We start from the raw sequence: 22,920 nt of genomic DNA, 5'->3' as shown, positions 1-22,920 counted from the left end.
CTACCTCATCCCGGTCCAGCCTGCGGAGGAATGCCAAGTCCCAAGCCGTATGTTGGTGACAACTCGACGCACTACCATGCATGTCGCTGCAGGTAGCCTCGCCCAGCACTCAATTCCGGGTGCAATAACACAAGCGATGTGACCAAAATGCGGCCATAGTCTCAAGGAGATTGCTTCGTTTGAGTTTTCGGTGGCAGACGTGGCGTTCCAGAACAGGACTATAAATGATCATAAATAGATATGAAAGGGAACTAAATGTTGCCTCCGCTTCTGTATTCTTGCAATACCTATCGAATTTCACCCTGATTTTGGAAATTTCGTTCCTTAATCCTGGGGCTGATGCATCAAGTCACATACACAGCCTGAGCAAGCAAATGCGTGGCGCCACAATAGGCTTTGTGAGGATGTAACTAGGACAAAAAAAAAAAAAAAAAAAAACCATTAAAGAATGCTGAGAAAGAATCCCAACGTTGCCAGCCGCAAACCGTGAGCTGAAATGCCGCTGCAGCGTGGTGGCGACGCCACTTAGAGAAAGCTTGTCGGTCAGCTTGATGAGATCCCAAAAAAGAACCTTGATGCAACTGCGCTGTTGGTAACGCCCTTGCCCTTATCATCGAGGCCAAACAGGGTTAGACCAGACTGGCACAGGGCAGGGTCTGGACTTGGAGTACCCAAATCGATTCAGTGTTGGTGAGCTGGAGCTCACCTCGCGCCTACCTCGCTTGTTTCGAGCCACATAACCGATCACATTTGAATTTCGCCCAATAGACGCTCCCCGAAAAGCAAGCGATGCACAGAAAATATTCCTTTTCGCCGCCAAATCGTAAAAATTCTCGGACTTTTACGAAACAGCAGTCAACCTAGCCACGAAAAGCTTTTGCAGCAACGCGATTATACGACAAGACTCTTTATTCGGTTGGTATTTTCTGTTATTTTTGGTGTGCTGCCTTTGCTCGATTAAGTAACTGACCAGGCAGGTCAGGCTGAGGCCAAGCCAAGCCATGCCAGGCCAGGCCAAAAAAAAAGACGCCTAGGCCAAATCCAACAGACCGTCTTACTTACCCACCCACCTGTCACAAGTCTCGCAAACCCCCAATCATTTGTGATCAAAACTATGCAGCCCTGATTAAAAGTTTTTCAAGAATCTTTGCCAAAGAGAGAGAGGTGCACCAGCGAGCGTATTATTATGAATCTCTTTGTCCTCCTCAAGATCCCGACGTCGACCAGAAAGAAGATCGATCTCTTCGGCCCTCCAGAACCGAGTCTTGAACGCAAACTTGTATGCGACATAAATGATCCCAAAAAGTGGTATCAGAATGTATGCGTCCACGAATGTGGGTGCGTCAAATGGTGCCAATGTCGACCACCCTTGCACCAACGCCAAGAAGATGTTGGCCCCCAACCCAAAGTATGCATTCCAAGGATACAACATGGATCGAAACGGCAGTGATTGCGGATCGAAGCCCTGAGCCTGCCAGGCGGTACGAAACCTGATGTGGGTGAAAGATATGGAGCCCCAGACTAGGAAGGTCGATACACCACTCAAGTTGACAATGTATGAATATGCCGTTGCAGCTCCTGTCGAGATGTTCATCATGGACAAGGCGCCACACGTATTGGCAAACAAGATGGCAGGTATCGGCACCCCGCGCCTATCTGTCCAACCCAGAAACTTGGGGGCCATTTGGCTCTGGGCCATAAACAGGATGGTCCGGCTGGCAATGTAAATGCTCGAGTTTATGGCGCTCAAGCATGTGACGAAGATGAAGGCATTGATGAGATGCACACCGCTCTGCCACCCAGCATTCTGTATCGCCACCGTCATTGGGCTACGCAAGGCACGATTTTCGCCGCTGACGAGGCCATCAGCATCCCAAGGACATGTCAAGCCGAAGAATATGGCGCTGCCCATGTACACAAAGATGATGCGCCAAAAAACCTGCCGAATCGCCAGAGGGATTGCGGTGCGCGGGTTCTTGGTCTCGGTCGCGGCGACTGCAACCGACTCAACTCCGGCATAAAACGTGCTGCAGAACACAAAGACGGTTGCGACGCCCCTGAACCCATTCGCAAAGGCACCCGGATCATGCCAATAGCGAGATCCCAGAGCGGGCGTGCCTGGAATGCCGCCTCCCACATACACCAACGAAAAAATAAAGTATGCCACCAGACCGATGAGCTTTAGAAGTGCAAGCCAGAATTCGGCTTCACCAAAAGACTCAACTCCGAGGAGCTGGAAAGCAGTGAAGGCAGTCTGTTGAAGGTTTGCTGTCAGTGTCCGTTGCGTATATGCTTTCGGGACTTGAAGGTTCGGACAGAACATACCCAAAATATGAGAAAGTATCCCCAGATCGGAACCTGCTCACCCCACAGATTGAATATGCTGCAGATGACATTATACTCGTTGGACAAAACAGCCCACCAGATGATATAATAGTTCCATCCCACAGCCACGCCGAACGCCTTGTCCACAAACCGCGATGACAAGCTTGTGAATGCGCCTCCAGTGGGATATAGTGTCGTCAACTCCCCCAGTGACTGCATAATGCTGAAAGCCACTATTCCGATTACCCCAAACCCAATGATGAGTGCCGCAGGGCCTCCACTGGCAAGCGCTCCTCCGGAGCCAATGAGCAAGCCCGGACCAATGATACCGGCCAGCGCCATCATACTCAGATGTCGCGTCTTGAGTCCGCGCTTGACGCCGCTATCGGGATCGATGTCGGCAAAGTCACGGTAACCGTCATCTGAAAGTGGCTCTGCGGTGTTGACATCCTCTGCATCGGTGGTCTTGCGATACTCGGCATTGCCGCCGGGTCGCCTTGGCTCCAACAGCCGTTCTGATCGAGACTGGACAGACATGACGTGCTCCGTAAATCGGAAATTTCTGACGATCTCTCCGCGGCCAAATCTTCGGAGAAATTCAGGTTCTGTCCGTTCGCTCTAGATGTTCACCGAATCCAGCAAGCGCTCTTGGTTTCAAGTGCATGAAGTTCCATCGGCAGGCTGACGAGAGGAACTGGCAGCTGTATGTTTATTCATTATTTTTCTCCCCGCCACCAAGATTGTTATCAAAACCGGGCCTTTTACAATGCAACCACAACGCGGCAACGATCATCCAAAGGGCCCTGAAAACAGAGGGATGGATTAGTGTGGGGGTCGACATGAGTTGGCGCCAATCCGATGCCAGAACCACCCTCCGTTTTCGGTTTAGCGGAGATGATGACATCCTTGAGAGCGATGTCGTTGAATCACAATTTTTCAAACTTTGCTGGTAATAGAAACCTAGTTTATGCGACGACCGCATGTTTGAATCGATTTTAAAGGCAACGCTTTAAGCCTCAATTATTCTTTGTATGACTATACGGCAGACACCATCATGGCATGTATATGCAGTTACTGCATCGCTCTTCAGTTATTCACTACCAATCTTTGTGTCTGTTCACCAGCCAATTAATGAACACCAAAGTGAGCGTCACAGCCAAATCGATCCCGTAACCTTTGACAACAGGAAAAACTTTTTTTTTGGCAAATGCTACCTTGGAAGACCAGGACTGCATGTTCAATGAAAAGGGCGATTTGAAAGACGCCAAGAACTGATGGTTCAGACCCCAATACGATCGGATTGGGCGCACTAATTGGTGAATGCGACGGCAGGTTTGACCCCAGATTCCTACGAAGTACTGTGTGCCCTGGAATCTCGTTGCCTTGATTTAATTGAACCTCGCATTGGCGCCTTACCTGTTGCACTTTAGCATATTGCGGAGGCTGTGCAGTGGTGGCAGTTCAGGGCAGCCATTGCACGATTCCTGGGTTGATGCTGACTGTTCCTTGCCCAATGAGGAAATAAGCAGGCTCAATGCCAGCACTCCCATTGGCCAGAGATTCAACGATCCCTCGCGCAGCCCAGTTCGAATTACTAGGACACTGAGCTTGCGCCTCAATAGCCATGAAGACACCAGAAAAAGATCTCACGATGCCGCACCCGGAAGGCAACCATTCCAAGATCAGATGCCATTGTCGATGATAAAATATGATGAAGTCCAGCGCCTGTCAGCTTGCATTTACTCAGGCTTATCATCAGTCCATTCATCAACAAAGTCCCACAACTAACAATCATCAACCGAGTCTGCTGTGGCCTGGACATCGAAAACTAAAGAATTTTTTATCCTTTTTCTTATTTGTTATTGGCTGTTCAAGAGTCCCAGCTCAGCATTGCCAATCGAGAAAGTCCGACTTCAGAGCATCAAAAGCTCCGGACCATCGCACTCTGGAACCCCAGCATCCATCGAGTAATGCATTACCCTACACTTTACGCATTTCTCTTGGCTACGGCCGTCCCAACTGCCACGTCGCTTGCAATCAGGAATAATCATAGACAAGAATCTGCTTCGAGCGTTATCGCGGATATTGCCCGGCGCAACAACGAAGAAAACGATGAGGCAACATTTGCCAGACTAAAGAGGACTCAAGATGATCTGAACGGGCAAGAAGACGACGATAAGGATGAGGCCGACCCTTATTCACTAGGACGGCGTGGAGATGATGCACCCGAGATGGCCGGGTTTACACAAGAGGATCTCGATTCAGTGCTCGATCCGGACAGTCACTCAAACTCACAATCTGGGATTAAACACCGTCGAAGAAGGGCCATCGAAGCCTTTGTGCGGCGAAGTGGGCGTCCCATACCCACGGGAGCCTTGGTTAACCACGACATGCCTCTTGAGGAAAAGCGCGGTCTTCTTGAAAACTCGGGGACTACAAGCGTCATCAAGGCTGACGAGTCTGATGAAATCGATGTCGACAACTATGGCGATGATGACGACGAGGAGCACTACGAGGAGCGAAAGAAAAGGCTCTCAAGGAGGGGCATATCTGCTATGATTGCGAGAAGACGCGTCAAGAGGACCCTGTCTCGATGATTGGGTCTGTATTCACCCTTGGTGTGAGAGGAGGAGTCACCACTATAAGGGAAAGGTGAAGAAATCTCCTTCCATAAAAAGTCTATATTCTCATTTGTTCGGGCTTGCATCTTTTGGATATTTTTGGTATTGGTCAGCGTTTGGTGGTCTTATTATCTTTTGTTGGGCATCTTTACGGCGTTTACATTGTTGGCGTCATGGGCTGGTTCTACTTTTTTGTTCTCTTCTCTTCTCTTCTCCCTTTTATATTGTCTGCCATTATGGACTTTATTTCTTACCTGTTGAACCTGAAACAGTTTATCCACAATATCATATCTCCTTATTATTTATGTTGCTGGCCTTATCTTGTTTGCTTTCGAATATCAACTCTTCGTGTATGGCGTGTGATCCTTTTGCTAATATTTGCTGACTTGAATGCAGAAAACTATACCTTCAAAACAATACTGATATAAAATTCGCGTTGCAATACCAGCGACACACAAGCGGTTATCAAATATTGCACAAGAACTTTGTTATCGCCAATTCTGTACATCGGCTTTCCGGGACCCATAAACGTGGCGACTATATTCAGCGGTGTGACGGAATATCGAAGACTGTGCCACCTTTATCAAGTTGATGACTGGGCGCCGCCTACTCACGACACACAAGGACTTCAGAGTCTCCAGCGGTCATGAGGAGCATGTTGAACACCCTTCGTCGTGCGCGACCACAAGCACGGCGAGTAGGCTCTCAAACAAAGCAATCATCGCGTAACCGACCATGTGTCGAGCTGTAAGAAATCGGAGGCGTAAAGCTGATTCCCGATGTCCGTGGTATACAATTTTGTAAACTTGGCGTACATAGTACTACCACGAAGGCTCACTATACATGCTGAATGAGACCCCAAAATTGTTGGCATTTTGGCTCGGATTTACAAGCCTGCTAACTTCATACCGCTGATTTGCAACTTCTTTGCAAAAGAAGAAAGAGAGCTCAATATGGCATTTTACTAAACTAACAAGATCCATAGCCGCTGAAAAAAAATCAAAAGTTGCAACTACCATGGCCTTAAGCTTTCAGGAAGGATTGGATACTCCTTTCCATCGATGATCTCGGTACCATAGCCCAGATCAGCATCAGATCTCCCTTCAAGATCTCTCTTCCCATACGTCCAACTGCCACCACAATTTCCAGGGACAAATTTTGCAGCATCCATCATCAACGTCATCTTCACCTCGGGGCAATAGTCCCAAATGTGCTTCCTCAGCTCGGGAGTTCCCCAAATGGGCGGATGCAGTGTCACACCGCTACCTCCGGTGTGGTACCCCATGGGCTCGTAGAAGCCACTCCTCCAATCGTCTAAACCCTTGATAAGTTCGCCCTTACGAGCGGCATCCGAAATGTTAACGCTACTTGGATCATCCAGTTTGACTGTTTTGCCGCTGTTCATCTCGCCACTAAAGGTGAGCGAGACTGTGCCGTTGGCCAGCCGGGCGCCAGGCCGGTGGCCTAGCAAGTTCGCCAGCCAGACGTCCTCGGGCTCACTGCCGTCGACCCGCTGCTGGTCCCGCAGGACCTGTACAATGGCCGAGACGCGGCGCAGTGAGAGGCCGCCGTTGCCGCCAAAGCGGCCATTCGGGTCCCACGGCGCACCAACCCAGTCATACTCGATATAGTCGTTGAGGTTCTGCTTCGAATTTGCGCAGAGCATGCTGTCGGTCTGGAAGACGAGCAAGTGCTCCGCCGGCTTGAGCACCGTCTCGTACAGCCACAGCGTTGTCAGGAAGCGGCTAATCTCCTCCTGGCTGCCCGTGGTCATGTTGGATGGTATGTACGTCAGGTCCAGCTTTCCCGCCGACACCTGCTCGCGGATGGCGATAGAGCGGTTGATGAACTCGACCGACTCCAACGACCCCATGAAACGGAAGCGCCAGTCCGGAGGCACGACCGCCATAAAGTGCAGCATCAACGGGGCGAGGATCGGGTTCGGGCGGTTCTCGATCAGGAGGGCGACCTTGGTCTCATTGTACGGCGACCGGTTCTTGTTGTAGTCCAAGTGCACCTGGGGCACTGCTATGTCCATCGAACTCGCCAGCGGTTTTGAGTAGATGATGACCAGTATTCTGTCCATGGTGGGGCTCTTGTTAGATCATTGCCGGTGCTCATAATCTTTTATTCCGCCCTGCGGACAAATGAGGGGTCATACGTGAAGAGGACGACGCCGCTGGTCACACGCGTACGGCGACTTGCCCTTGCCCAAAGGGCAGCTGGAAGGGCACATATCTTGTTGAAGAGGCCCGACATGATGAGCTCTGTCTTTTGTTTTCTTGACCTATCAACTTTTTTTTTTACATTGGTGAGTTCGATTTAGGAGAAGTTTTCAAAGCATCTCTAGCTCATGTCAAAAGGAAGAAAGATACGTGGGCGCCGTCTGTGGAGGACTACAAACCATAGACAAGGAGGGTTGTCTCTGAGCTGAAGCTAGTCTAATAGTATGGCAGCGGAGCTAGCTTTTTGGCATAAAGGGGTTTCCTGATCACTATCTAAGGGTAGGCACCGCAGAAAACTTTTGTTGTTCAAGATGGCCTGGACTACACTTTAGTCCTGCTCAGCAGCAGAAGAAAAAAAAAGGTTCTCACGCAACCATTTACTTATTCGGGAACGTTTGGCAACGGAAAGCACGGGCAACAACTCAATACTGTTTGCTTCTTCCGTACGGACCCGGAACAAAAAAAAAAAAAAATAGAGAAGCACAAACTTCCAGACGACGCAACTGGCACGCAACGATAATTTCCCACCCATCACGAACCGGTCTTGTTATCCGCGAGTTGAGCCCGCAGCGTTGTCCGTGTCGTACATTGTTTTGCCACCTGCTGGGGGTAAAAAAGGAGGCTTGTCCAGAGTAGGCGCCATTGGTGTCTAGGTTCTGGCGCCGGCAATTCTTAGTGTCACTCGTCGGCTGGGGTCCGGTTCTTGGCACCACCCCTGTTTATTTTTGTCCCCATGTGCCGTTAGCGGCCCCTAAGCGTGTGAGCTTGGGTAGCAACAGTGAATGGAACCACGAGAAAGGTGAAGCAATGGGAGTTTCTGTATGCTCCACTACCTGGCATTGGCATGCGGGATTGCAAGCAATTGAAAGTCTTTGTTGAAGCATTGAGTGATGTTTGCTAACGTCTGTCACCTGTATATCCCCTTGTGTTGTACGGGCTTGATACAGTAGCTTCGGCCCTGAAGCGCTCGAGCAAAATCACCAAAGTGCGAAACCAAAAAGTCGCAATTCCCACACCGGACTACTCCCGCAAGCGTGGTTTGCAATAGACAAAAATCAGATGACATGCTGATTAGCTACCAAATCGTCCAAACAATCGCCCTGTTTTCTGCCAAGCAGACAAGAGATGAGATCAATCAGGGGCTGACAGCCAAGCAAATGACGATATTTTTCGTGGTTACTAGGTTGACGTGCATGTTGACGCAGGGGAATACAAACTGACTGACGGCTTGGCGGCAGCTGAATTTACTACTGTAACTTTGATTGATAGGATGCACTTTTAGCACAATGAGATGGCTTTTTGGTGGACCAGCAAGACAGATACGCGAGCTGACGAGCCATTTCGATCCAGAAGAAACTACTGATGAGATGGTGCCTGGTCCCCTTTTTTTTTCAAGAGTGGGACGGGGAGTTATCCCTGCAGCTGGCGATCTATCGAACCTCAGCCAGTCAGCCAGAAGTAACAGCTGGGCTGTACGAGGTCAACTTAGTGGCCCCCTCTAGCAACTGCAAGGCTTCAGTTCCTGAGCCGGATCCCCCACCCCGGTTTTGTCAACCGCGAAAGTCGCACGTTTTGACAGACAAAGGGGCTTGGGGGTTTCCGATAGGTTGTAATCCAAAAAGCTTAACGGGGTAGTTGGTGTCGAACCCAAATTTCTGTCGTGTATTATCCCCTCAGTCCATTCTGGAAGATCATAGGTTAGGCTGTGTCCACTTTGTGCACCAGAATATTCCTTACGCGGCAAACAATACTCGCCTGCTGCTTTGCAACTGAAGTATCAGACTCAAAATCATTGGTGGTGTCATTTATCGAGAAGCCGTTGAGACAGAGGGGCCTGCTGGCCAACCCTTCACAATGGTGGCTACCCTGAACCAGAAGGGCATGATTGTCATCACCAAGGGCAAGATAATTGCGGTTTTGCTGTTGATTTTAACGTGAGAATCAACTTTCGGACTTTGACAAATTCGGGGCATAATTACTGACCAAAACTTTTGTTATTTTCAGATGGTGGGCTGCAGCACTCCTACCAAACTACTCGCCCATCATCCAGGCAGAGATTCAATCCCGATTCCATGAGGCATTGCAAAAGGTCCCCTCGATCGAGGTCGCCTGGCACAGACCAGCAGACCCCAAGTCGAACTATGATCAGACCAAGATAGCCCTCATCATCGAGGCGCGTCCCATCCCGCACCTTGTGCCTCAGATACTGCACATGATCACGGTGCTCCCGCCTGACTGGCGGATGGTGTTTATAGGCAGCGAGGCCAGCGTCCTCAGCGTTGGTCGTGCGTTCGCCGTAAAGCACCAGCAGGTCATTGGCAAGATGGACCTGATGGTCCTGCCGCAGCCCTGGGAGATTGACTCCAAGGAAAAGGTCCACCGCATGATGACCGACATACGCTTCTACGACGAATTCCTACCTGGCGTTCAGTGGATACTGAGATTCGAATCAGACAGCATTCTATGTGCCAATTCGGAGACCAGTTTGAATGATTGGTTGAGCTGGAGCTGGGCGGGATCACCTCGGTACGTGCACTGTCTGAAATCTCTATTCATTACAGAACAACCCCTCTCAATATTCAGCAGTCTACTTACCAAGCAGCTTATAAACCACAGTAAAAAAGACGACCGCTTCTCCGGCAACGGAGGTCTGTCACTACGAAAAGTCTCCGCTATAAGACGGGTGCTGAACTTCCAGGAGCGTTACAACGACACGGAGCCCGAGGACGAGTGGTTCGGGCGGCGGGTCTGGGTCCTCCCCGGCGAGAAGGTGGCGTCGGGCTTCGACGGCATGCTGGCGGTGGAGGACGTCTACATGCAGCGGCCGATGGGGTTCCACGTGCGAGATTTTGGCCGGGCGCTGAACGACGACGTGTGGAAGGACCACGAGCAGCGGCAAAAGATCTTTGAGTACTGCCCGGAGTTGAGCCTCATCATGGACATGAAGCTCGAGCGCGAGCGCTGCGAGGGAGACGATCGCGAGGGGACCATCAAGCCGGTGCAAAAGCCCGAAGAGGATAAGGACAAGGAAAACAAGGCCAAGGAGGAGCAGGAGAAAAAGGCAAAGGAGCTGGCGGATAAACTGGCGGACGAATCGAAGCGCAAGGATGCAGAGGCTTGGCAGGAGGAGCAGGACAAGCATAAACCCAAGAATGACTAAATTTGGTTGATGTATGAAGTTGTACAGTAGTGGACGCTTTTTGTTTTTGTCTCTGCATACACGAGAATTGCCAAGATCCCAATGCTGCCTTGTGCATTCGTGAAATTTATTCATGTAGTATGCACTTGGCGATTGCTAGGCAGGCGAAAAAAGTGTTTGCATACCTTACCTACCTACCTATGCGGGCAGATACTATTCGACAGTAGTTGCTTTGATTTGCTCAGTCTTCGTACCTGTGCGGTTGTACCTGGTGATGGTGTCTTGGCTGTTGAAAACCTAAGGTAGGTCAAACGAATTGAACAATGGACGACAATCATCCCATAAACTGCAAGCTGGCGCTGTCAACCTGTTTTTTTTTTCATTGTGCAGGCGCTGTTGGTTCCTTCCTTTAATGGGTTTGTTTGACTAGGTCTAGGTATTCTTCTTATTTCCTCGGAAGGAAGGAAGGAACCTCGGCGCCTTGGCAAAAGCAATACATACCTACCTACCTACCTACCTAGGTAGTAAACTGGGTCAGGACCAGGAAACTGAACACCCCACCATCGGTTACCATACCTTACCCGTTGATTCTACCTGCTGCCATCCATAGATCATTCCATCAGTCTTCCAAACTTAATCAACATCGCACAGGCAACTGCGACAGGGCAGATCATAATGTCTTTAAATGACAGGCAGGTCTCGTACCCATCAAAGGATGGTCTATCATTGATTGTTCCGTGACGCTTCCGCGCTTGAGCTGTTCATCCTCATCACCGCGAACCGACGGGACGATAGGATCTTGTCCAAGTCTGCCAACATACTGATTGCTGCCAAGATTTCAGTGTTTTTTGCCAATCGCGAACGGACTTGCACTACTGCATAATTCTTATTTTGTTCTACCTTCGCGGGGAGAACGTTTCTCATCCGATGCACAGGAGGAGATCCTGCAGTCATCGTGGCGCAGACTTGGAAGTCTGAGCGCCTTCTCGTTCTCTATTCGATCGACCTTGCTTTGAGCCTACCGCCACTGCCGCGGGTGGCTCTCGGATCTCGCCATGTGCGTGTAACTTGGGTGTTCCGGGGTCCAAAATGCGCCACAATGGCTGGACAATTCGAGACGGCGCCGGCGTCACCTATTCAGATCCCTCAATTTTGTGAGTCCCCACTCCAAGGGGAATACTCAACTAGAGCCCACCGGGCCGGCGGTTGACCACGTCGAAAAAAAAAAAAAAAAAAAAAAAAAAAAAAAAAAAAAACCAGTTTGGCGCTTTTATTACAATAAAACTAATAAGCTCGGAGTCTGGTAAATGTCCCACATGTGAGCTCCCAAGACCACCCCATTGAATTACATTGATAGCTAACATGAATAAAAACAAATAGTCGCAGTCACTGCAACTGCCGAAATTTGAAAAGCATGTCAATACGATCTCAAACGATTCATTTTGATACCCCGGGGTAATTATCACAGTCTACGATAAGCCTCGTTTCCCAAGGTGCTTCAACCTTTTCCCTCTCAGTAAAGGTGACAGCTAGCATCGGTGGTACCTGCATTTATGCAGGTACATACTTTTAGTTACACATTGACGAGATTTGCCATATATCCATGCTTTGAAATACACGCAGTGACTTTCATCATTCGGTAGGTAGCAGCCCATTAGGTATGTTGGAGATGAGCTCTTCCGGCGTACATCTTGACCTAGTGGGCAACAAACTTTGAGACCGCCAAGGAATTCATCACTCCGTGACGCCATCCTCAAACTCGCAAAAAGGCAGATCTTGGGTGACTGTATTGTCCTCAGCCTTGCAAATAGGATTTGTTCAAACAGAGCTGTGGCAAACAGCCGGTCCTATCCCACTGGAACCCACGAACGGTCTAGTTCACACCCCCCCTTTTTCTCCCTGAACAAGTTGACAATCGTTTCTTTGGGCTGTTAATCTCTTGAGCTAAGCCACTAAAGCGCCGCCATCTGGACACCGTTGAAGAATTAGAACCTACTGCCCTCTCAAAGTCCCCTGTTCATTTCCGCATCGTCGCGATCAATGGTCCCAGCCTGTTCTTGGTCGCTCCCTCTTATTCGTTTACCATGTCAATCAATCGCTCAGACCATTCTATCCTTGGCATAATCGACCTAGTGTCTTCACGAGCCAAAAAAAAAAGGGTCAACGGACTGTTTACGAATTTACCAACACTTGCCAAATCAGCGGGGACGGCAGTCCCGAACTTCCATATACTTATAGTATGGTAAATGGCTCTCGGATCATGATGTGGTAGGAGGCTGAAGCTAGTGCATTGCAAGCTGAAAACTTGATATATCCTCAAGCCCCCTAACCATCATCCCCTTCACTGTGCCTTCTCTTTATTCAACATACTGCTTGCTTTTTGATAGCGAGATCCCTTTCAGAAACCAACATAGACCATTTCATCACTTTCCTTAACAGATTTTTTATTCTTTTTTTTTCAAAAGCATACCTTATGGTTAGGTGTCACTTCATTTAGACTATAGATTTCCACTAGCAAATACCCCTTTTAGTTTGCTTATTCCGATACCACCACATTAATCCCGACTCGTACGAACAACAAATCGAAAATGAAGTGGTTATCTTTAGCCATAGCGACCTACGTCGGGCTTGTCACGGCTCACGGAGACCATGCCATTCCACACGTAGTAGGAGGACGACAGATTCTTGCGGAGCTTCGGGCACGCGGTGTACTCGGCAACCACGATCATCATCATCATCATGTACGAAGGGCAGAAGCAGCCCCCGTCACCTCTCCAAACAGACAAAGTCTCGCCACTCGTCAGGACAAGGCTTCTAATGTTAATGGTGCATGTGGTCCACGTGTTGGATCATGTGCAGATGGATACTGTTGTTCTCCTGCCGGGTAATATCATGCCGATTCTGCCATGAACAAAATCCTTGAAGCGCATGTTACTAAAAGTCTCTTTACAGATGGTGTGGCAAGGACGAGGCGTATTGCGCTTCACCAGATTGCCAGATCAACTACGGTACCGGCTGTGACGGCCTCCAGAGGCCCAGTGGCACTGATACGAGTAACATCGCAAGGCCGCACCTCGGCAAGGTGGCATATGGTGGTCTCGGTATCTACGACTGTGTCACACAGGGTGATATTGCCCTGACCTTTGACGATGGTCCATACAAGTACACTGGAGACCTTCTCGACATCTTTAAGGCACGTCCTCTGTCAAAACAAGCATCTAGATCAGGTTGATTCAAATCAAATGCTGACTCGCTACCCATGTTGCAGCGATATCAAATGGTTGCCACTTTCTTTGTCACAGGCAATAACATTGGAAAGGGCATGATCAACAACCGATCCCTTCCCTGGGCTGGATATATCGAGGTACAGCACACTCAGATAAAGACACATATTTTGACACGATCAAAATAACAATATCTGACAAACTTGTTGTAGCGCATGATTGCCGAGGGTCACCAAGTCGCCAGCCATACCTGGTCTCACCAAAACGCCAGCGAGTTGACTGATGATCAGTACACACAGCAAATTGTCTACAACGAGATTGCTCTTGCTGACATTCTTGGATTCTTCCCGACTTACATGAGGTAAGTGCAATTACTGGACTTCACTCCAAGGTTGATCAAGCTTTTGGGCCGGGGAGGCTTGTTTTGATGAAAAGCGGCTGATCTCAAGCAAATTACTGATAGGCCTCCCTACTCGATCTGTGGGAACAACTGCCAATCACTCTTGAGCACCCTTGGATACCATGTCATCTACTTCGATCTGGATACTGAGGGCTACCTCCACGACACTCCAGCAGGAGCCCAGATTGGTAAGAACATTTGGGATCAGGCTGTTGGGCCAGCCAACCCCGCCACCAGGAGTTTCCTCCAGATCGAGCATGACCTGCAGTATCAGTCCGTGTACAACTTGACAGAGTACTTCCTCAAGTCGATCCAGGCCAAGGGATTCAGGAGTGTGCCCGTCGGTGTCTGCCTTGGCGATGACCCGGCCAACTGGTATCGTAAGGTCAGCAAGGATGTTCCCACTGTATGGCCACCTGCAGGTGTCACTGTAGCAACCCCTACCGGCTCAACGGCAACTTCCAGCTCTTCGGCATCGGCTTCTCCCAGCGGCGGCTTGGTGATCAGCACCGACGCATCATGTGGCAACGGAATCACCTGCCAGGGATCATCATTTGGCAACTGCTGCAGCCTCCACGGCTGGTGTGGCAGCACCGCGGATTACTGTGGTGATGGATGCCAGTCCGCTTTTGGTACCTGTTCTAACGCTGTAAGCTCCAGCATAACCTCTGTGACTACACCCTCTAGCACCTCTTCCAGTAGCTCGACCGCATCTTCATCCGTTTCGAGCCCCCCCTCAACGTCCAATGCCTCTTCAACATCCAGTATATCTTCCTCCTCCACTACTTCTTCAACATTTAGTTCATCTTCAACACCCAGTGCATCTTCCACATCTAGTGCATCTTCCACGTCCAGTGCATCTTCAACATCCAGTATATCTTCCACATCCACTACTTCTTCGACATCTAGTTCATCTTCAACGTCAGCTTCCTCCACCAGCATCTCCAGCACTACTGCATCATCTAGCGATCTGAGTACCTCTGCTTCTACCATCATTCCCCTGGGCACATCTTCCATAGATTTCACTACCACTGGCGCCTCAAGCACCTCTGCATCTGTCACCCCGTCCACAGTGACAGACAGCGCCAGCTCTACCAGTACTTCTTCCTCAGCCACTACTTCTAGCACAGATTTGTCTTCTAGCTCTACCACCTCCAGTTCAGCAAACAGTCCCACATCTACCATTTCTAGCACGTCGGCCACTATGACGCCCAGCACAGCTTCATCCTCTAGCTCCAGTACTTCTTCTTTTTCCTCTAGTTCAACAAGCAGTCAGACTCCTACCAGCACGTCGACTGCTATAACTTCTGGCACATCGTTGTCCTCCAGCTCTATCACTCCCTCTTCTTCATCTAGCTCAGAAAGCACTTCTGCTTCTACTAGCGCTTCATTTACTGCCACCTCCCGCACTTCCTCGTCTTCTAGCTCTTCAACCTTCAGCACAACAAGCATCTCGTCGTCACCATCATCCAGTGCGACAAGCACGTCTTCATCCTACGTCAGCTCGTCCTCGACCACTACCTCTAGCACCTCGTTCACACCCACCATATCTTCCAGCACCATCTTATCAAACAATGCTGCCATTGCTTCCACTAGCTCCTCTAGTTCCAACCCCACCACGTCTTCCACCAGCTCAAGTCTGACGAGAACCCAGGGAAATACTGCGACGACTAGCAGCTCGAGTAGCTCAAGCAGTGCTTCGTCTTCTTCCTCTAGTTCATCGAGGTCTAGCACGTCGTCCTCTGCTGGCACAGTTAGGTCCAGTTCGTCTTCGTCTTCAAGCTCTACTACGAGCTCTCAGTCTTCGACGATCACTAGCTCGAGGACTTCTTCAACGAGCACTAGCTCCAGAGCTTCTTCAACGAGCAGTACCAGAACCACCTCAACCAGTATGCATGATTCATCTTCTATGTTCAAGAGCCTCCCAGCCCGTTTCCTCCACATTGCCCATGGAGAGGATCATGATGCTACTTTTGCAGCATAATTACTCACACATATTTCTTTCGTGGCAACAGGCACTAGCAAAACGACTACTGCGGCTGCAATACCAACTGCCATAAAGGTCACCACCGACGGAAACTGTGGCAAGACTCTCGGTTTGACCTGCGACAGGTCCGGATTTTCTCCTTGCTGCAACAACAGCAACAAGTGCAGTTGGGATTGCATATCCGGATGCCAAAAGGGTTATGGGCTCTGTTTATGGTAGGAAAACAAATCCTGACCCCAAAACTTCGCCCAAGAAAGATTCGCCCGCAGAAGCAAATCATCGACCAATAAAGGAGCTTTCTGTCATTGTGTTCCGCATTTATTAAACAAGAAGCCTACGGGTGACTTGCAGGTTGTGGTGAAGAATGACGTGAGTTCCCACGACTCGTAAGTTTTGAATCTTTTCATATTTTTTAGTGAACTTTGTTTTCGTATTTGCAGTTAATAACACATGCTCAGTTTTCTTCCTCGTTTTGTCGACATTTCAAAGCTGTTTTGCAGTTCAAGGATCAAGTTTTGTTGGGTGGCTCGTTTACAATCAATGGCGAGGAATTCGTCTGATTCGGTTTAATGTTTTTATCGCAAAGTATACCCTATTTTGTGGAAGGCCATCATTTATTGGCTATTCTTTTCATAAGGATATGAGAATTTTGGGATACATATGTTGCTTCTTGGTCATCGTATTTGATAGAATATTGTCTCTTAAAAAGCTGTTATACATTTTAACACATAATGTCTGAAGGTACTTAACTATTGCAGGTTGAAAAATGAAAATGTTTGTTTGTTACAACTGCTATAAACCTATTCATATTCATCAGTAAACCGAGAGCGTGTCCCTCTGGGTTAATGAAACACATAACACAAGTAGAGTCTGAGAGATATGACAAAAAGGTTAAGGTAATGAAGAACGGGCGGCCAACGATACTGTCTTATGTACCAGCCCAGAAAAACGTGTTAAATTAGTTATGCCTATTCTCGTACGAATTGAGGACCTTAATTATAATATTTCGATATTGTGTTCGTTAGGTTGCTTTTGTTCATGGTCATCATGCCAACTTTTACTACAATAGTCTTCCATTACGTGCGAATTCAACACTCGGTACCGAAGTGACACAAACGACGTCCAATACCCTTCTTGATGGAACCGCAGTGAATGAAACGACCCAATTATTCAGTGCAACTTTGACGGGCTGATGCAGATGCCAGTGCCTTGGTCTTATGGCTTTGCGTCACACGCTAAAAATGCCCACTTTTCCGGTGGTTTTAAATCACTACAGAAAAAAGAATAATAGAAAAGAGACCTGTTGTTTCTGTTACTCCCTCCTCCGCCATGCTCCGAGCATGCGTGAAAGGAACGCATCAATAAGCTCAATGATCATCAGTAAGATAGCACGGAGCCAATGACCCTCCCTGGCTAGCTCCGTGGCCGCGCTCGTCACTACAGTAATCGTTTCGACAGTATTATCAACGCCCATCTTCACTCGCCGGGCCAGTTTACTTATCTCGGCACCGGTCTGCCATGAAGCGTCCACCTAGGCCGTCTCTGCTGCCGCGATATGTTGTTGTACGCGTTGACTCAAAGCAGCATTGTGGCTGCTGCTGGCCCCATCAGTTGGGGCTTTGGCGCTCGCCAGAATCTTGACCTCTGTCGAGTCGAGGCACGGCGAGGCCGCACTCTCACCCATCCCAGGGCTTGGGAGAGCACCGTCAGGAAAGAATGTTTTGCGGGAACCGCGTTTGGAGCCCCTGCCGTTGGGGTCGTTCATTACGACCGCTTCATCATCCTCGCTTAATGGATTTAAACCGTGACCTTTCGCTCGCCAGCCCGGGCTAGGTGGCAGGACCACTGGACTTGTCAACCTCTCTTCTCCTTCCTCCTCGACACCCTCAGCGATTGACAGCAGTGAGGCAGATACGTCAGAGTGGGCCGAGCTTCGGGGAATCGTATCCAACCGCCGTGACGGGCGAGCAGGGACGGGGTTGGCGGCGGGTGACCCGCTCACAAATTCGCCTACGATGTCATTGGTCCGGCTTCTCGGCAGGCCGAGGACGGCAGACGGGGGCACGCCCTCTATCTCGGTCTCGTCTTCTTCCAAGTCCTCCTCAACCTTGTGGATGAGCTCGCTAATCTCATCGAGGCGCGACGGGAACTTCTCCAGGGCCGGGTCTGCTAATTCGAACGTGTCCGGCTCATGGTCAAAACCAACCTGCGAGGTGTGGCGCGGGCTCGTGTGCGAGTAGATACCGCTTCCGCTCCCGCTCGCAAGGCTCTGTTCATCCGGCACAAGGCACTCGTGTTCGAATAGCGGGATGCGGTCCTGTGGTGCGTCCCAATCCTGGCTGCTTGATTTGCCCTTGGACCTCCTTAAGAAAGGGTCGACGTTGAGCCAGTCCGCAGATGCACCGTGGCCAACGCCGTCGGATGATCTCTTCGATGTATCTGAGGGCGGTTGCTGAGTGATTGTAGGTACTTGCGGGACGTTGAGGGAGTTGTTGCGAAAGCCCTTATAATCAACAACTGCATAGACTTTGTTAGTGGCATGTCTTCTATAACCACTCCTCTTGGCCAAGAGAGGTGACGTACCTGACTCCGACTTGTCGTCTAGAAACCAATCCCCATGAGCCGTCTTGAACTTGTAATGAATCTGTGCGCCTGGACTGGCGACAAATCGTGCCTTGAATATGTGCTTGCCATCCTCAGCGGAAGATACCTCCATTTCCTCGAGTTGCCACGGAGGGTCTGAAAATGTGCCTGCTATGTACAAGGGTGGCTGGACACCTTCTTTGCCGAATGTGATGGTAACAGGAACCTTGGCAGGTGTCATTGTGTCGAAGAGCTGCAGATTAAGGTTGACAGCTTTGGGGCCCTCGGAAGATTTATTGTTGATGCAAAATATGGACCAGGCTACAAAAATGCAAGGGTTTTTCTAGAAGCGGTCAATCGTGTGGAGAACAGACGGGAAAAAGAAGAAGCAAGTTGTTGAATAACGTAAAGAAAATGAATTTTAGGGGATCGGGAGCCAAAGAGGCGGCACAAGTGACGTGTGAGGGGGAACACGTGCGATTCGCGACAATGTTAGTAGGTAGACTGTCAGTCAATCCAGGCTAGGATCAAGATCTAGAACTACCATTAGGTTGGACGCCTCTTCTTCTGGTGGTATTAATTGAGGGGATTTAAATTTGATTTAGCGTGGGCTTGGGGATCATCTGATATAGAGCTGCAGACGAAAGCGGAAAGAAAGCATGGATGGCAGCCCAAAAAAGGACGATTCGGTTTGGATTGGGCTCGATGCATTGATGGGTTGTGCAAAGAGGATAGAGAACCGAACCTAAAAGTGTGCTGTGAAAAACGATGGGAGTTATATGAAGTCGGCAAGCTAAGTAGGCACGGTAGGTTTTTAGGTAGGTAGGTAAGGTAGGTATGGTAAAGTTGTCGGTACAGTGATTACCTCCTACTTACCTGATGAATGCAATGCTATTTTGGGCAAAGACAAGGTACCTTAGGTAATGTAAACCTTTAGTTAGCTGTATACTGTAACAAGTCATGGAGTCGGGTGCCGTTTCGAGCTCGTCGTCAGCGGCCATAAGGTAGGTAGGCCAATGTACGTGGAACGAGGGGACGGCAAGTTGATCTAGCCCACAAATTTCAAAGACATTCATTCATTGAATTCATCATGGGAAAGAACAAATCGGTTTGGCAATGGAATGGAGACCGCCCCCTAGAACATAAGGAAAGAACAACCAATGTCGGCATTGACACCCACCGCCACCATGAGCTACCCCTCAGCCCCCCAAAAGCCTCGAGGCAATATGGTCTGCTCTCTCATGGTGGTCTGATGTCATCCGATGTGTTTAGCCTAGGTCTGGCTTGCGTCGAATGAGACGTTGTGGATGCCCTAATGCACCCAGAGCTTGGTCGATCCAGTTATGAAATTGCATGACCTAAAACAAGCAAGACAAGTTGAGGTAGGTACGCAGTATTACTGTACCACAGCACCTTGACCTTGACCAAAGGTGAGGCAGCCAATCTCTCTCGTGTGTTTGTATTGGGAATCTTTTGTGGTTATGCTAGTTGCACATGATGGCATTGCCTAGGTCGCTTCAGAAGCTGCGAGTAATGAGTAGCGAGACCATGTCATGCTTTAGCTTGAATTTGGAAATTGAAAAGAGTTGAGATCGTCCAATCACCAAAATAAAACCAGTTCCGTCGATACAACGAAACAGCTCGACAGAAAGAAACCTGAAAGCTTCCATTCCTAGAGCTCAATGAAAGACGGAGATGTGCAGGGGATTAGATGCAACACCGCCCCACTCACCCTCCAGTCCCCATGCGGGGATCCCTGAGCTACAGCGGGCCGCCATTGGAGCCCAATCCTAGAAAGGGTGTTTGTCGGCATCCACTTCAGGTGAAAACAATGGGGCCGTGAGAAATAATTTTGCGAACGAGCTATCGTGAGAAGCTTGCCACTGTAAGCCAAAATTGAATGAATGCATCCCATCTAGGCGCAGCTTTACGCCCTAGGAATGCGCATGACATAAATTACGGTCGCCGACGCTTATAGATATTTTGCACGAAATCATTCCATCATTCTTCGACTTCAGGCTCAACAGAAGCCACCCCTAGAGATACGGCTTCTGTCATGCTCAGGTCTTCCCTGGGCTCTGTGTGCCTGGCATGCCGTATATCGGGCAACGCCGGCGCGGGTCCCAGAGCTGCAGCCCATAGACCACAGCTCTCTACCGCTATACGAAGCTCTACAACACAACTAGAGTCTTTGCTATCCTTCTCAACGAGTAATGCGCGACACGCTACGCGCCGAGAGCGGACGCCGTCCCGCATGGTCCTCTCCGACCGCGTTGGCCGCTCAACAGCTAGAGATGGCGACAAGAAGCCCAGACGGCGGGTAGATGGTCCATTTGCCGGCATGAATCGCACTGTCGCCAACTTTGACCCCGAGACGAGATCGAAACTTACAAGAGATAGCAACAGAGGTAGCAAGAACGGCAGGGAAGGTGGCAAGAAACTGGGCCGCGACGGCAAGGGCTTCAAGGCACTCAACATGCAGCGCAGCTTGGCCAGTATTGGCTACGGGCACAGGACAACTGTCAAGGCAAAGATGCAGGAGGTTGATTCCTTTGACCAGTTTGATTTGCTTCCGCAGGTCAAGGATGCTGTACTCAACGAGGCTCTAAAGGGCATGCTTGATGTCAAACCGACTCCCGTGCAACGTTTGGCCATACCTGCTCTTCTGGGCCAGACCACGGGCGCTCGCGCACGCTGGAGGACAAAACCAAAGTCTGCCGACTCTAGCAGCGACGCCGCTTCTCCTGATGCTCCCCCTCCTCCTCGTGAGGAGTTTTTGCTCGCTGCCGAGACGGGCTCTGGAAAGACGCTGGCCTACCTCATCCCGGCTTTCAACGCGCTTAAGGAAGCGGAGGCTAGTGACCCCGATATAATCGCATACAATCAGCGACGTGCTGAGGAACGAGCAATGCTGGCCAAGAACCCAGGATCCAAGATCAAGACTCGTCCGGAGCCCCATCCCACCATGTCCCGGCCCCGCGTTGTGATTTTGGTGCCGACTGCTGAGCTCGTCGACCAGGTAGGCCGCGTCGCTAAATCACTATCGCACGTCGCAAAGGCGCGCACGCGTATGATCTCGGCCAACATGTCAGCCGCCATGATAGAGAATGACATTTTCTCTCAGGCAGGCATCGATATTCTCATCTCGACGCCCCATCTTCTTGCGTCGATTGCAGAATCCCACCCAAACATCCTTTCCCGTGTCTCGCATCTCGTGATCGATGAGGCCGATTCGCTGCTTGACCGTAGCTTCAGCGAAGTCACGACGCCCATCATCGATCGTGCCCTGCCATCAGTCCGCCAGCTCGTGCTCTGTTCCGCGACGATCCCCAGGCGCCTGGACAACTACCTGGCGTCTCGCTTCCCCAAAATGCGGCGTATCACCACACCCAACCTGCACGCCATCCCCCGTCGTGTTCAGCTCGGTGTTATCGACGTGGCTCGTGACCCGTACCGCGGCAACAAGAACATTGCTTGTGCCGATGCCATCTGGTCTATAGGCAAGGAAGCTGGACGTCACGAGGGTCCCGTCAAAGGCCAGGTCGAGGTCCGCCGCATCATGGTCTTTGTCAACGAGCGCGAGAAGACGCAAGAGGTGGCCGAATATCTCAAATCAAAGGGCATCGACGCCGTCGCACTCCACCGTGACACCTCAGAGGAGCGCCAGTCCGAGATGCTTGCCTCCTTCACTTCGAACGAAAGCATTACCATTCCGACCCCTGAGGGCGGAGTTACCGGTAGCCCTAGGAGCAGCCGCACGCTACCCAACACCAAAGTCATTGTGGCTACCGATTTGGCGTCGAGAGGAATCGACACGCTGGCGGTGCGCCACGTTGTTCTCTACGATGTCCCGCACACTACAATCGACTTTATTCACCGCCTCGGCCGCGCCGGTCGTATGGGTCGTCGTGGACGCGGTATTGTGCTTGTTGGTAACGATGATCGCAAGGACATTGTTGCAGAAGTGAAGGAGAGCATGTTCATGGGACAGGCTTTGGTGTAAAATTTATAAAATGTAAACAAAGCTTCCGAGTGTTTATTCTGTTTGTGGGCACTTGTTCACAGCAACCTATGTATCAACAGTTAGAAAAGGAGGGCGATGGCATCAAAACTTGTAGACATATGTATCATTACTATATTTGTTCTTAAAAAAAAAAAAAAAAGGAATCAAATGGTCACAGAGAAATCCTGTTGTGTAGAGTGTATCAAGGTTAATTTGTAGACGGTATTGCTTTGCTTGAAAGACAATGTTTTTGATGTGAAGTAATCACATGCATGAAGAGCAGTAAAATTAAAAGGTTGCAGTTTGGTCGAAGGTTAAGGTGATAGAACATGTGGGGTCGTGCCCCAAATCTGACTTTGTTTCTGCCGTGGGCGGTAAAAAGGGGTCTCGTTGGTTAATTGTAGACTTGACTT

The 22,920-nt window shown here is 49.8% G+C and overlaps 9 protein-coding genes across 9 annotated transcripts; 5 read left to right on the top strand and 4 right to left on the bottom strand.

Moving 5' to 3' along the window:
• Positions 1-1,126: 1,126 nt before the first annotated feature.
• On the bottom strand, positions 1,127-2,862 carry PgNI_01185 (uncharacterized protein; the record flags this gene model as incomplete). Its single annotated transcript, XM_031121260.1, has 2 exons — positions 1,127-2,254; positions 2,326-2,862. 2 exons carry the CDS (start codon positions 2,860-2,862, stop codon positions 1,127-1,129), a joined length of 1,665 nt encoding a protein of 554 aa, XP_030986025.1.
• Positions 2,863-4,295: 1,433 nt separating this feature from the next.
• PgNI_01184 (uncharacterized protein) lies at positions 4,296-4,922 on the top strand (the record flags this gene model as incomplete). The annotated part of the gene is made up of 1 exon (XM_031121259.1): positions 4,296-4,922. The coding sequence occupies one exon, from the start codon at positions 4,296-4,298 to the stop codon at positions 4,920-4,922; it is 627 nt and encodes a 208-aa protein (XP_030986026.1).
• A 1,036-nt stretch (positions 4,923-5,958) lies between these two features.
• PgNI_01183 (uncharacterized protein) lies at positions 5,959-7,211 on the bottom strand (the record flags this gene model as incomplete). Its single annotated transcript, XM_031121258.1, has 2 exons — positions 5,959-7,024; positions 7,108-7,211. Coding segments are annotated over 2 exons (1,170 nt in total), but the record flags the coding sequence as incomplete, so codon positions are not given.
• A 1,814-nt stretch (positions 7,212-9,025) lies between these two features.
• PgNI_01182 (uncharacterized protein) lies at positions 9,026-10,331 on the top strand (the record flags this gene model as incomplete). Its single annotated transcript, XM_031121257.1, has 2 exons — positions 9,026-9,105; positions 9,176-10,331. The coding sequence occupies 2 exons, from the start codon at positions 9,026-9,028 to the stop codon at positions 10,329-10,331; spliced, it is 1,236 nt and encodes a 411-aa protein (XP_030986024.1).
• Positions 10,332-12,493: 2,162 nt separating this feature from the next.
• PgNI_01181 (uncharacterized protein) lies at positions 12,494-13,542 on the top strand (the record flags this gene model as incomplete). The annotated part of the gene is made up of 2 exons (XM_031121256.1): positions 12,494-13,194; positions 13,263-13,542. Exons 1-2 carry the CDS (start codon positions 12,899-12,901, stop codon positions 13,540-13,542), a joined length of 576 nt encoding a protein of 191 aa, XP_030986021.1. The 5' UTR covers positions 12,494-12,898.
• A 27-nt stretch (positions 13,543-13,569) lies between these two features.
• Positions 13,570-16,633, top strand: PgNI_01179 (uncharacterized protein; the record flags this gene model as incomplete). The annotated part of the gene is made up of 5 exons (XM_031121254.1): positions 13,570-13,674; positions 13,747-13,895; positions 13,998-15,823; positions 15,950-16,307; positions 16,380-16,633. 4 exons carry the CDS (start codon positions 13,570-13,572, stop codon positions 16,138-16,140), a joined length of 2,271 nt encoding a protein of 756 aa, XP_030987163.1. The 3' UTR covers positions 16,141-16,307; positions 16,380-16,633.
• On the bottom strand, positions 15,207-15,930 carry PgNI_01180 (uncharacterized protein; the record flags this gene model as incomplete). Its single annotated transcript, XM_031121255.1, has 3 exons — positions 15,927-15,930; positions 15,480-15,718; positions 15,207-15,428 (listed from the first exon to the last, which is right to left on the bottom strand). The coding sequence occupies exons 2-3, from the start codon at positions 15,516-15,518 to the stop codon at positions 15,207-15,209; spliced, it is 261 nt and encodes an 86-aa protein (XP_030986022.1). The 5' UTR covers positions 15,519-15,718; positions 15,927-15,930.
• Positions 16,634-16,962: 329 nt separating the features above from the next.
• On the bottom strand, positions 16,963-19,631 carry PgNI_01178 (uncharacterized protein). Its single transcript, XM_031121253.1, has 3 exons — positions 19,381-19,631; positions 18,505-18,847; positions 16,963-18,438 (listed from the first exon to the last, which is right to left on the bottom strand). The coding sequence occupies exons 2-3, from the start codon at positions 18,743-18,745 to the stop codon at positions 17,453-17,455; spliced, it is 1,227 nt and encodes a 408-aa protein (XP_030987162.1). The 5' UTR covers positions 18,746-18,847; positions 19,381-19,631; the 3' UTR covers positions 16,963-17,452.
• Positions 19,632-20,560: 929 nt separating this feature from the next.
• Positions 20,561-22,507, top strand: PgNI_01177 (uncharacterized protein; the record flags this gene model as incomplete). The annotated part of the gene is made up of 1 exon (XM_031121252.1): positions 20,561-22,507. The coding sequence occupies one exon, from the start codon at positions 20,561-20,563 to the stop codon at positions 22,505-22,507; it is 1,947 nt and encodes a 648-aa protein (XP_030987171.1).
• Between the last annotated feature and the right edge of the window lie 413 nt (positions 22,508-22,920).

Source organism: Pyricularia grisea, assembly GCF_004355905.1.
Source record: "Pyricularia grisea strain NI907 chromosome Unknown Pyricularia_grisea_NI907_Scaffold_1, whole genome shotgun sequence".
Lineage (NCBI taxonomy): Eukaryota > Fungi > Ascomycota > Sordariomycetes > Magnaporthales > Pyriculariaceae > Pyricularia > Pyricularia grisea.
The sequence above is the reverse complement of the archived record's forward strand: the minus strand, read 5'-3'. Positions and strand labels throughout refer to the sequence as shown.